This window comes from Lampris incognitus, chromosome 5 (assembly GCF_029633865.1).
Source record: "Lampris incognitus isolate fLamInc1 chromosome 5, fLamInc1.hap2, whole genome shotgun sequence".
Classification (NCBI taxonomy): domain Eukaryota; kingdom Metazoa; phylum Chordata; class Actinopteri; order Lampriformes; family Lampridae; genus Lampris; species Lampris incognitus.
In genome coordinates this window covers 31,127,088-31,139,664 of record NC_079215.1, presented here as the reverse complement: position 1 = coordinate 31,139,664, position 12,577 = coordinate 31,127,088, and the positions used below count along the sequence as shown (strand labels likewise).

At 40.8% G+C, this 12,577-nt stretch overlaps 1 protein-coding gene across 1 annotated transcript in view; it reads right to left on the bottom strand.

Annotated features, from left to right (window-relative positions):
• The window catches only part of tbck (TBC1 domain containing kinase), a 74,734-nt gene that overhangs the window by 25,733 nt on the left and 36,424 nt on the right, over positions 1-12,577 (bottom strand). Inside the window, exon 23 of the mRNA XM_056279966.1 lies at positions 10,632-10,807. Coding sequence (XP_056135941.1) covers positions 10,632-10,807 — 176 coding nt within the window. The remainder of the gene's footprint in view (positions 1-10,631; positions 10,808-12,577) is intronic.

Below are 12,577 nucleotides of genomic sequence, written 5' to 3'. Positions count from 1 at the left end.
AGTTTTGTGTTTGGGTACAGAACACCTGCACACTGCTGAAAAAGGCATAAATATACAACCTGTGGCAAAAACAGGAAAAATTAATACTTTTTTTATTTTAACATGATGCCATACAAAGTGTCCAAAATTGCAAACAAAATTGTTGATATGACCACATCATGTCCTGAATGGCAAAATGCTCCAGTAAGTCTTGCATCGTTGGGTGCCCATGATTTTCTGTTTGAAGGATTTCAACAATAACCATGCAATAACTTTGTCAACAGTTGCAAGTGGCCCAAACACTTTCTCCAAAAAAGGTACTTTTTAGATGGTGTGTTTGCATTTGAGCAATGCGCAATACTGACATTCATCAAACTTCCCTTTTTTCTAAACCCATCTTCTCTCTTAGTCTTTACATTGCGTACACATATTACACATCAAAGTGATACGCTGTTTACACTGCAAATTGCTTTAATTTGTCTTACCCATACTTAAATCAAGTTTAATTGTATGGTCCTAAATGATGCAGTCTCAAAGGGCTTTACAGTCACACAATGAAAAACAGCTAGATACAACACGGTCTATTTCTCTAGTCGAAACTAAACCGAAGAGGAAAGTGGAATACGAGGACCTTTTGGTTTTTCTTGAATCATTCAGGCAGTTTGAGAATAGACACGCAGTACTTGTCAAAATAAAACAGCACTGAGCCAGTGCTAGATTATTTACTGGTGCTACACAGAATATGGTGTTGCTGAGGTGACTATCCTATTAAACTCTTGGCCTTCTTCTCCTTAAATTCAATTTACCTGATATGAAAGCTAATCATCAGTGACAAGTAAATATGGAGTGAAATTCTGAATATCTATCCTACAGGACAATACTAATGAAATATCAACACAATTAGACACGCTTCAGTGGACAGAAGTAATGGATAGTGCTGTCTTCCATCTACAAATAAATGAAAGAAAGAAAGAAGGAAAGAAAGAAGCAAAAAAGAAAAGAACAAAGAAAAAAGAAAAAGAAGAAAATGAAGGAAAGAAAGAAAGAAAAGCAAAGAAGAAAAGAAAGAACGAAAGAAAGAAAGAAAGAAAGAAAAGCAAAGAATAGAAAGAAAGAAAGAAAAAATAAAAGCAAAGAATAGAAAGAAAGAAAGTAAGAAAGCATGATATCCCCTGAGCAAAACTTTTCCCTTCCAGTTTCTCCAGTGGAGCTCTGTAGTGGCGACATCTGAGAATAAGTATGTTAACTATTACGTAACCTCATGTGGTAATCAAGGAGTCACTTTCAAATAGCATACCTGCTCAGCATACACACCTGAGAAAATAAAGGTGAGTTCCATCTACAATATTGACAGTTTTAGTAACTTTATACTTTAGACATTGGTTTTAAACTCAATTACTCCCATTCACATTGTAGTTATCAGCTATTTAGAGGACCTGTGCACATCAAGGTCACTGAGGCAAGCAGCAAATCATGATTGGCCCTTCCCACCCAGGCCATGGTCTCCTCAAAACACTCCTCTCTGGCAAGAGACTAAGGTTTATGAAAACCAGAACCTCGTGCCACAAGAGCAGCGTCTTCCCTACAGCAGTAGGCCTTTCTAACAAGCCCCCCGACACCCACAGATCCTGACAATGCCCCCCACCCCCTTTGACCCTCTCTCCACGCCACGACACAACATATACCTACACACATGCACACACGCTCACATGTACAAACACAGTGCAATATATAGCTATCTGCCTTACTGTACCCTCTATGCATGGACACTGCATAAAGCCCGCACTATTCTGCAAATAACGGGTTATTCTGTAAATAACTTCTTATTCAAATTCTCTCTCTCTTTTTTTTGTGGCTTTTCCCCCTTTTTCCCCCCAATAGTATCCAGCCAATTACCCCACTCTTCCGAGCCTTCCCGGTTGCTGCTCCACCCCTCTGTCAATCCGGGGAGGGCTGCAGACTACCACATGCCTCCCCCAATACATGTGGCATCGCCAGCCACTTCTTTTCACTTGACAATGAGGAGTTTCATAAGGGGGACGTAGCACGTGGGAGGATCACGCTATTCCCCCCCAGTTCCCCCTCCCCCCCGGACAGGCGCCCCAACCAACCAGGACACATGCCCACATCCGGCTTCCCCCCCACAGACACAGCCAACTGTATCTGTAGGGATGACCATCCAAGCCGGAGGTAACATGGGGATTCGAACCGGAATCCCCGTGTTGGTAGGCAATGGAATAGACCGCTACGCTACCTGGATGCCCCTCAAAATTCTCATTTAACATTTTGTAAAAATAGCACTTGCCATATTCCTACTGTTTCCCCATTATTGTACCTTATTGCACCTTGTTTCTATTTTTTAATTTTATCTTGTATGTGTGTGTGTGTGTGTGTGTGTGTGGGTGTGTGCGTGTGTGTGCGTGCGTGTGCGTGTGTGTGTGTATATATATATATATATATATATATATATATATATATAATTCTAACTTTTACCTTTACTATTAATTTTTTCCTCTTGCACCAACATACCAAGACAAATTCCTTGTATGTTCTTGAACTATTTGGCAATAAATCTGATTCTGATTCTACTATCAAAGTGCCCTTGGGCAAGGACTGAACATCCAACTGCTGTGTTACCTGTATTACATACACTGAACTGGAAATCTTCTTTCCCCTACAAGTAATCCGTATAAAGGAGCTGCTATTTCTAGTTTTGACATCGTTACATTTAAAACCATAAGATGATAAACTGCGAAAGACATTTAAGCCACTATTGCTGCCATTGACAAGACAGCAATGTCTTTTATTCCTGCTGAAGCAATTACTGACTTCATTACAGAGCTGCCCCCTATCTGAAAGTGTGCTGATGTATAAAACCGGATAGTATGGTGTTTAGTTGAAACAAAGTCCTGCAAACATCTGGCCCTAAATAGCACAGGGTAGTCAACCGCAATAATAAAAAAGGGACTCATGAAATACAAAAAACACAAAAGCGTTGATCTGGTAATGGTATACACATATATATGAAACACAGTTTGGCAGTGGAATATGTTTTAAAAAAAACATTATTCCTCTCAAGGATTTAGTCCAATTCAATCATAGGGACTTTTCATGGCCATCAATTGTCAACCAACCTTGGGTTGGACAGTTAGGAACAGGAAGTGATAGCTGAGCTGGGACAAGAATTGAAGAGAGATAATCAAAGGTGAGTGTGGGTGTAACAAAATAGATGTTACTTTAAAGAGCGAGGTTCAAAAACCTACACGAGGCTCAATAAAATTAATGAGTTGGATGTATCTCATTCACTCAGCTAGACAGTCATTGAAGCACTGATGGATCTGAGAGGAGCCACATTGAGTTTTCAAGGTTCATCTTAATAAACACCAAATATACCGAGCTGATTCTGGGTGACTCAATCAGCCAGTCTTGGGAGTAATGCGTTTAAAAAGATTATTAGCAAAGTGCATATAAAAAAAGAAAGATGTGGCCTTGTAATCATATGGTACAAATGGACAAGCAGTTTTTAGGCTGAGCAAGTGTTATCCCTATACTGATCCATTCTGGACCCAACACCAGAGAATAAGACATTCATAGCTCATTGTTTAGCCAGGACATGTGTTTTAGAAGGGGGGAGTGTTTGCTACCAAGTCTTGTGTAGAACATTATTAACCAAGTTATGCCAAAGGTTAAGATGTTTCAGTCAACAAAAGGCTTTTACTATAGTCTGGACTTGAGGCAATAATCAGTTTGGTATCAGTAACTTCATAATAAATAGATGGAGATGAGCCATGTTGGGAATTTTCCCAAGACACCGGGGAACCCCCTACCTACCCTTTGCGATAAGTGCCATGGGACCTTCAATGACCACAGTGAGTCAGGACCTCAGTTTATCATATCATCCAAAGGACAGCATCTCCTACAGCACAGTGGCCCTGTCACTGCACTGGAGCATTGGGATTTGATGTTTGTTGTTTTTTATTAGGACCAGAGGGAAGACTGCTCCCTACTGGCCCACCAACACCACTTCCGGCAGCAACTCGGTTTTCCCGGGAGGTTCTCCCATCCAAGTACCAGCCAAGTCCATACCTGCTTAACTTCCGTCATTTGGCAGAGCCAGGGTACATGTTGGTATGGCTGCCGGTAAATAGCAGAAAGACCCATAGTGAACAAGTAACAGTCAAACCAAGTAATCCTTCTATTAAATAATAGAAATGTATTGTGGCTTTAAGAACTGTGCTGTGGCAAGCAGTGAAAATGTCCATTCATTTTCATAACACCAGCCTGCTTTGTTCTGGGAACTAACTGTGAAAGATTTTGGCCTGGTTTGACAACTGGTGCTGGACCAATAATAACAGGATCACGGAGTGATATCTCATTTACGGTTGATCTGTAATATGATGTCACTGGAAGTACACAAAAGTAAAAGAAGAACATCCCTTGAACTTGTTGAAGTTGAATACTACAGGCCAGTTAATATTTGATAAGTTGACAGAATTGCACAATTGAAATAAGTCTTTCGACTAATGACAATGTTCAAGCTCTGACGTTAGTTATAATTCAATAGCAATTAGCGACAGCATGATGGACAGCAGAAGTCAGTTGCTGTCAATCAAATTAGCAACACCATGGCAACAAATCCAGGCTGTACTGGGCTCAGCTCTGCACCGTCAGACACATCACAGTTCTGGGTAGTGGAGATGGGCTATAACCCTATATTGTCCTCCTGTGTACCTCTTTACCAGTAAATGGATGCTAATATCATGAAGGCGATGATTAGGTTGATGAAATCATAAATACTAAAATCCTCCAGTTCTTTCAATTTTATAGTCATAGAAAAATACATTAGCTATACAAAGGAAATGTTTATATTGTAATTGTACTAAGGTATACAGATGACTGCCAACCTCTAACTGCCTATCTCTATGTTTTGACACATACATAGATGCACGCACAAGCAAAAAATGCAAAATTATACAGAAATAGTAAAAATATACAGCCAAGATATGCAGCCTGCACCTGCTGGGTGTGACTGGAGCGCCGTGTGGTGCTTTAAATTCCATGGTGAGCAGTGTGTGCCAGCCTAGACTAGCTTTCTGATGCTTACATTAAAATGGCCAAACACCGATGCAGCATAACTAGGGATATTGATTAGCAGACACAAATCCTTTCTGGTGATTTTGTATGTATGTATGTGTGTGTGTGTGTGTGTGTGTGTGTGTGTGTGTGTGTGTCTGCTGTCATTAATGCTTATGCCTTAAAAATGTCATAAATTAACATTTAAGCTATGAACAGCAGTTCAGTACAGTGACATTAACTATAATTGCTGTCTAGACACGGGCAATGACTCAATTAAAGTGCCATGTTGCCGTATTGTAAGCGTTCCATGTAAGATTTTTACATATCATATTCTACTGTATGGCTCACACATTGAGAAGTATTTAATTACAGAATTCATGCCGTGTGCTTTAATCGGCACAAAGTATTTTGTAAAATTGGCAAAATAATCGTTTTCTGCAGCAAAAACAGATTTCATTTGCCCAGCAGAGTAAAATACTGAGAAAAAGTGTATAATTGAGGCCATGATCTAAAAAAATGCTGATGTGAAACATTACTGTACCCTGTGAGCACACACACACACACACACACACACACAAGACGAGACTTTCAAAGGCAAGAGTCATTGCAGCTTTAAATATGTATTTCAAATTTTAATTCTGGCCACACAGCAGTTGCAAATACTGTACTGCACTAAAGTGAATAGGTTCCCTCTTTCAGGGCAGAAAAAGCCACTTCCTTTGACAAAATTCCTTTCTATTTTTGCTGACAAAAGAATTTGAGTGAGACCCAAAGCAAATGTCTAGCCATAAACACTTTAAAGCTCTGGATCCTGGTTTGTTGAATGTAATGTTTTCTGAGCACAGCTTGCACAACTTGTTCAGTTAGCTTCTTGCTTTGTGTTCAGTGAGTCAACGAAATAACATTTTTCACTTTAAGTAATTAAATCTAGAAGATTGGAAGGAGATTACCCTTAACGATGACTTGCTGAAATGCATGAGAAACCCTAAAGTAGAATTATAAACAGTGGAATTAGCATTATTAACAGACTATTTAACCAGCTGTAGTATGCAGCTGCTGCAAATATGATCAAATTTAGTTGTATATACAAAATGACGCCAATCAGTGCTAGTGAGGGAAGATGTCAGTCTTGAATTGTAGGGGCCTTAATTAAGATCATCACTGTGTTTTCCCAAGTAACGGGTAGCAGGGTATGAAAGACAACATGCAATAAAATTAAATACATAAATCGACAGTGGGAAAAAAACTAATAAGCAATGAAATAAATAAATATCTAATGAAATAAATAAATAAATATCTATTATCCAACAACCCCAAATCCAATTTTATTTAATTATCATAGTACATACAGTAATCATTATTTCATGATTACCCTTTTATTGATTCACAAGGGCCTTTTTTAGATTTAAAAAAAAAATTATTTTGATTTTGATATACTTTATTAATACCCATGGGGAAATTCTTTCTCTGCATTTAACCCATCCTAGCTGTGTAGCTAGGAGCAGTGGACAGTCGCCGTGCAACACCCAGGGGACCAACTCCAGTTCGTCTTTCCATTGTCTTGGTCAGGGGCACAGACAGGAGTATTAACCTAACATGCATGTCTTTTTGATGGTGGGGGAAACCGGACCACCTGGAGAAAATCCACCACAGACACGGGGAGAACATGCAAACTTCACACAGAGGACGACCTGAGATGACCCTCAAGGTTGGACAACCCCGGGGTTCGAACCCAGGACCTTCTTGCTGTGAGGCGACAGCGCTAACCACTGGGTCACCGTGCCACCCTTTTTTCTATAATAATAATTTTTCTATAATAACACATTTAAATAATATAATAAAAAATTACAAATTTTCTATGATTCTTAATGATTTCTGAGTAATGGTTTGTCAAATAGTTCTTCCATTGACTTCATTGCATTTTTATCTCAAAACAGCAAGCTGCTTGTCAATCACCGGTGGGTAGGATCTACTACAGTGATTGGTTACTCAGTTGCTCAACAGAGATTCAGAACAAAGCAACCGAGCAAGTCACCAATATCCCAACTGCCTCATTGCAACAACAAGTAGTCACCAATATGGCTGAAGAACAGAGAATTAAAAAAAGGATATATGTCTTTTTGGCTAGCAGCCATACCAACACGCACCCTGGTTCTGCTGAGTGACAGAAGCTAAGTAAATATGAGCTTGGCTAGTACTTGGATGGAAGACCTCCCGGCTCAACTGAGCTGCTGCTGGAAGTAGTGTTTGGGGGCCAGTAGGAGGCAATCTTCCCTCTGGTCCTAAAAAACAACAACAACAAAAAAAATCCCAATGCCCCAGTGCAGTGACGGGGCCACTGTGCTGTAGGAGATGCCGTCCTTCAGATGAGACATTAAACCGAAGTCCTGACTCACTGTGGTGATTAAAGATCCCATCGTACTTATCGCAATGAGTAGAGGGTCCTTCGGTGACTCCTGGCAAAATTCCAAACTTGGCTCTCTCCATCTGGCCACCTAATCATCCCCCTGTGTAATTCACTCAATGAATTCTCCCTCTCCACCTCAAGCTGATGTGTGGTGAGCGTTCTGGCACAAAATGGTTGCCGTGTGTAGTCCAGGTGGGTGCTACACATTGGTGGTGGTTGAGGTGAGTTTCCCCCCTTCACTGTGAAGTGCTTTGGGTGTTGCGATAAAGTGCTATATAAATGCAATCCATTACTATTTTGGAGATCAATAATTCACAAGAGCTCACAATGCAGCCTGGAACAGCATCAGAGGATATGCTTCCACTTTCAATTTCATCTGCTAAGTGAAACTCTGCCAATGTTCCCAAGTCTGCCACATTTCCTGGTACATAAGGATGTTGAGCGCTAGGTAAAGATAATCAGCTGCTGAGGTTATCCAATCCGGTGTCGAGGCCTGCTCCTTTCATGATGACTGACAAGGGAAGCTGCTTTGAAATAAAAACGCAATGAATTAAATAAAGGCCATTTGGCAAACTGCTACTTGGAAAACTTTAAAAGTGTGTGGCAAATAAAAAACAAAATATATTTTTTGATTAAATAAAAAGGTAAATATAAAATAGCAATTATAGATATTATTATAATTAAATACAATTGGATTTAGAGCTTTAAAATAAAAATAGATGTTTATTTCACTGGATATTGGTTTTGGTGCCTGTTCATTTGTTTTATTGACTATTTAATTGTTTTTTTTCCCTTTAATTGCGTAATTTTGTTTTTCCTATGGAAAAACAAAATTACACAATTAATAAAAACATTAATAAAAAAATTAATAGCCTTAGTGAAAGAAAACTAACTTTTTTCGATAATTTCTCTTTTAATTCTTATTCTTTCAATATTCATCTTACCTATTTTTTAATGTCTTTTTATACCTTTATGTAAAGCACTTTGAATTGCCTTTGTGTATGAAATGTGCTATATAAATGAAGCTGCCTTGCCTTGCCTTGCCTATTATTATTATTGGGTGGGAGTATGTGCCTGTATGTGTACATGCATTCTGAGTTAAGTAGCCGGTCCATTGATGAATGCTTGATGTTTCACTGTTGCACTCCCTCCTGCCCACATGTTCTCTGTGAGAGAGGTAAGGTGCAACTATGTGGCCATGGATCGATGCCACCACACATACAAATGAGCCTGAGCTCAGGACGCTGAAGGAGAAAGATTACAGCAGTCACTTGGACACACAGAAGATGCAGCTGACAAGAGGGTTTGGGAGGCATCGTCACACAACGCATTCCAGCATGAAAAGTAAGAAAGGGCTGTGGCATAAACACATCGCAAAGACATTAAGGCTTGTCTGAAACAGAGCCTTTCATCAACAACTACACATCACACGATGCAAATTTCGGTGTGCCGTTTCAGGATGCAACCAACGCTTTGAAAGAATGCATAATTTAAACCAAATCAATTTCTAGCCCTTGGAAATTAAAAACAGAGGTGGTCTTTGAACATAACATCTTACATCTAATTCCTGCATAAACTCATTTTAATGTCAAAATATAAAAACCAATACAGCTACACAGAGTCTCAGCAGTTCTAAAATCAACCGCCAATTAATGAATAAATCTGTTTTTGAGTTATTTTGCGCACTTGATAATGTGTACACGAATCATGAAATGTGACTGGGCCCGTCTGTCTGTACGAGTGAGGAGCATGAAAAAGGTAATGGCGATGACACCAGATGTCAACAACATCCATGTTAACTGGTCCTGAGGGCTTCAGTACTAGTCTCAAAATTTATTCCCTCTGGCCAGTCATAAATTATGACCCTGGCTAGATGGATGGCATCAGTCTGACACTACCGTACCTTGAAAAATGGAAACCTCTGATCAAGATAACAACATGGAATGATGGCTGGAAAAAAATATCTCAGGACATGAAAACTGTATTTTAAGTACCACTTACAATTTAAATGTCATGGGCATCTATGTGGGGGGGGGGGGAAATCAAAAGAAACGATTAATTTAACATATTTGAATATATATAACCCACTTATTCAGTTAATGTGGGCAGTGCCATATTTGGAGGGGGGGAAAGTAGCTACTCTTATTGGCTGACCTGAATTTCATTAATATTTCCTTGAGATGGTGCAGTGTAAGCAGTTGACTTGTGACTGATTTATTGGGAGCTAAATGTCACAGCAGCATAGACACACCTTCTCTGTTATATCGCTTTGATTTACTTAAGTCTGTGCATGTTCAGTGCAGCAGCTCACAACCTACCGTCTATGTACTAGATACCCTGTTTAGTACAGCAAATACTCAATAAAGGCTGCAGAAAAGCAGAGTAAAACAAGACCTGAAAATGTATTGTTAGAGGAAATAATCAAACTTTAATTTTCTTTTTTTTTTTTTTCGGATTCCCCCCTCCTCCTCCTCCTCCTCAATTGTATCCGGCCAATTACCCCACTCCTACCAGCCGTCCCAGTGGCTGCTCCTGGGGGAGAGCTGCAGACTATCACATGCCTCCTACAATACAAGTGGAGTCACCAGCCACTTCTTTTCACCTGACAGTGAGGAGTTTCACCAGGGAGACGTAGTACGTGGGAGGATCACACTATCCCAACCCCCCAGAACAGGCACCCTGACCGACCAGAGGAGGTGCTACTGCAGCGATCAGGACATATACCCACATCCAGCTTCCCACCCGCAGACACAGCCAATTGTGTCTGTAAGGACACCCAACCAAGCCGGAGGCAACACGAGGATTTGAACCGGCGATCCCCGTGTTGGTAGGCAATGGAATACACCGCCACACCACCCGGATGCCCTAGATGTCATTTTTGAATCTGTTTCCAGTATCCTCTACTCAATAAAAAGGAAATTAAGTCATTGTAATATACGGGGGATAAACTGCATTTTATCATATCTCACAATTGATCCACTATCACTCAACACCAAGGGCCTCTGTATAACAAAATGTAGCAAAGTGCAGTTACTGTAGAGATAATATACACACACAGACACACAAACAACCCAGTTTTTTTCACCCATAGACCATTGGCCCCAGTCAATTTTTGAAGTCTGGTGTGTGTGTGTGTGTGTGTGTGTGTGTGTGTGTGTGTAGCACTCACTAGGTCTGTCTTGGGCATGTCCTGGTAATCAGAGGAGTGGTATGCTGGCGTTTTCCCAAAATTACTATTGTCACCGGTGGCCTTGGGTGGCTGGGCATGTTGCCGGTAGGTTGCACTCTTTGGACTCCAGCAGAATAGGCTGATTGAGTCACGGACACATCTTTCAATGTCAATTTCTGGATAACAAACGGGTGGAGAAAAAAAATATAATGTCACCATTGTTATATAGCCTTACTAAATTCCAGTTTAGTAACACAACTCATTTTCATCATGAACTGCACATACACAAAATACAAGAGTAAGTTTAAAAACAAACACTGCTTTATGTCTGTAAGGACAAATAAAAAAGATACATGACTTTTATAAGAGTGATACCGCATCTTGTAACACATTCTAGTTTCATCATGAGGCTTCTGTAATTATCAAGGAATTGTGATGATATTGGTTATTTTGCTTGAAGACACCTGAATATTACATCAGGAGAATACACTATATTGAAATTTACACTTTATTCCATTTTTTTCCTACATTTTCAGTCAAAAAAAGTTGTCCCATTGAGCATCTATAAAGCCGAGCAGGGAACTGTTTTGATCTCCAAGATGAACTGAAAATTCTAAAGACCAAATTTGCATTTTTTTTTTTGAGCAAATACATATTTTTCAAACGAGAGCAGTGAAAATGACTCATATGTGACACTGAAAAGTGAGTGAGGATGTGAAACAATTTAACGAGTCTTCTTTGACTCAGACGCGAGGCCACGAACATCATTCAAACATATTGTTAGGGATTTGAGACGAATGCAAGCAGTTCAACATCTGCAAACTGCAGCAATTTTTACCCTGGCAGTATGCAGTCGGAGAGCATCTGAAGTGTTCATTAAACACCTTATGTGACATTCCAGTGGCTCCTTCAGCTACAGACTGGCAGGGGTCCCTCATGTCGGCTCTTGTCTTAATCATTTTTTTTTCAGCAAGGACCACTTCTTTTTTTCTCTCCCCTTTTCTCCCCAATTGTATCCGGCCAATTACCCCACTCTTCTGAGCCATCCCGGTCACTGCTCTACCCCCTCTGCTGATCCAGGGAGAGGTGCAGACTACCACATGTCTCTTCCGATACATGTGGAGTTGCCAGCCGCTTCTTTTCACCTGACAGTGAGGAGTTTCGCCAGGGAGACGTAGCACGTGGGAGGATCATGCTATTCCCCCGCCCCCCTGAACAGGCACCCCAACTGACCAGACGAGGCGTTAGTGCACTGACCAGGACACATACACACATCTGGCTTCCCATCTGCAGACACGGTCAGTTTTTTTAAGATACTTTATTGATCCCCGTAGGGAAATTATGCTCTGTATTTAACCCATTCTAGCTGTGTAGCTAGGAGCAGTGGGCAGCTGCCAAGCAGCACCTGGGGACCAACTCCAGTTCGTCTTGTCATGCCTCAGTCAAGGGCACAGACAGGAATTAACCCTAACATGCATGTGTTTTTTGATGGTGGGGGAAACCGGAGCACCCAGAGAAAACCCACCGCCGACACGGGAGAACATGCAAAACTCCACCATGGGATAACCCCCATGGTTGGACAACCCCAGGGTTCGAACCCAGAACCTTCTTGCTGTTAGGCGTCAGTGCTAACCACTGCGCCACTGTGCTGCCTGATTGTGTCTGTAGGGACACCTGACCAAGCCGAAGGCAACACGGAGATTCGAACTGGTGATCCCCATGCTGGTAGGCAACGGAATAGACCAGTACGCTACCCAGATGCCCCAAGGACCACTTCTTATACTTTTCTTCTAATGCCCCTCAAACAGCACGCATTGTTCTCACGGCTACTCCCATTGAGCATGCACAAGATTGGAGAAAGAGGGCTCACTGTCTAGGTGATATCAGAAAAGTGGAAAAGCTCTCCTTGAAACTATTCAACACTCTATCACTCCTTCTCTTTTAAA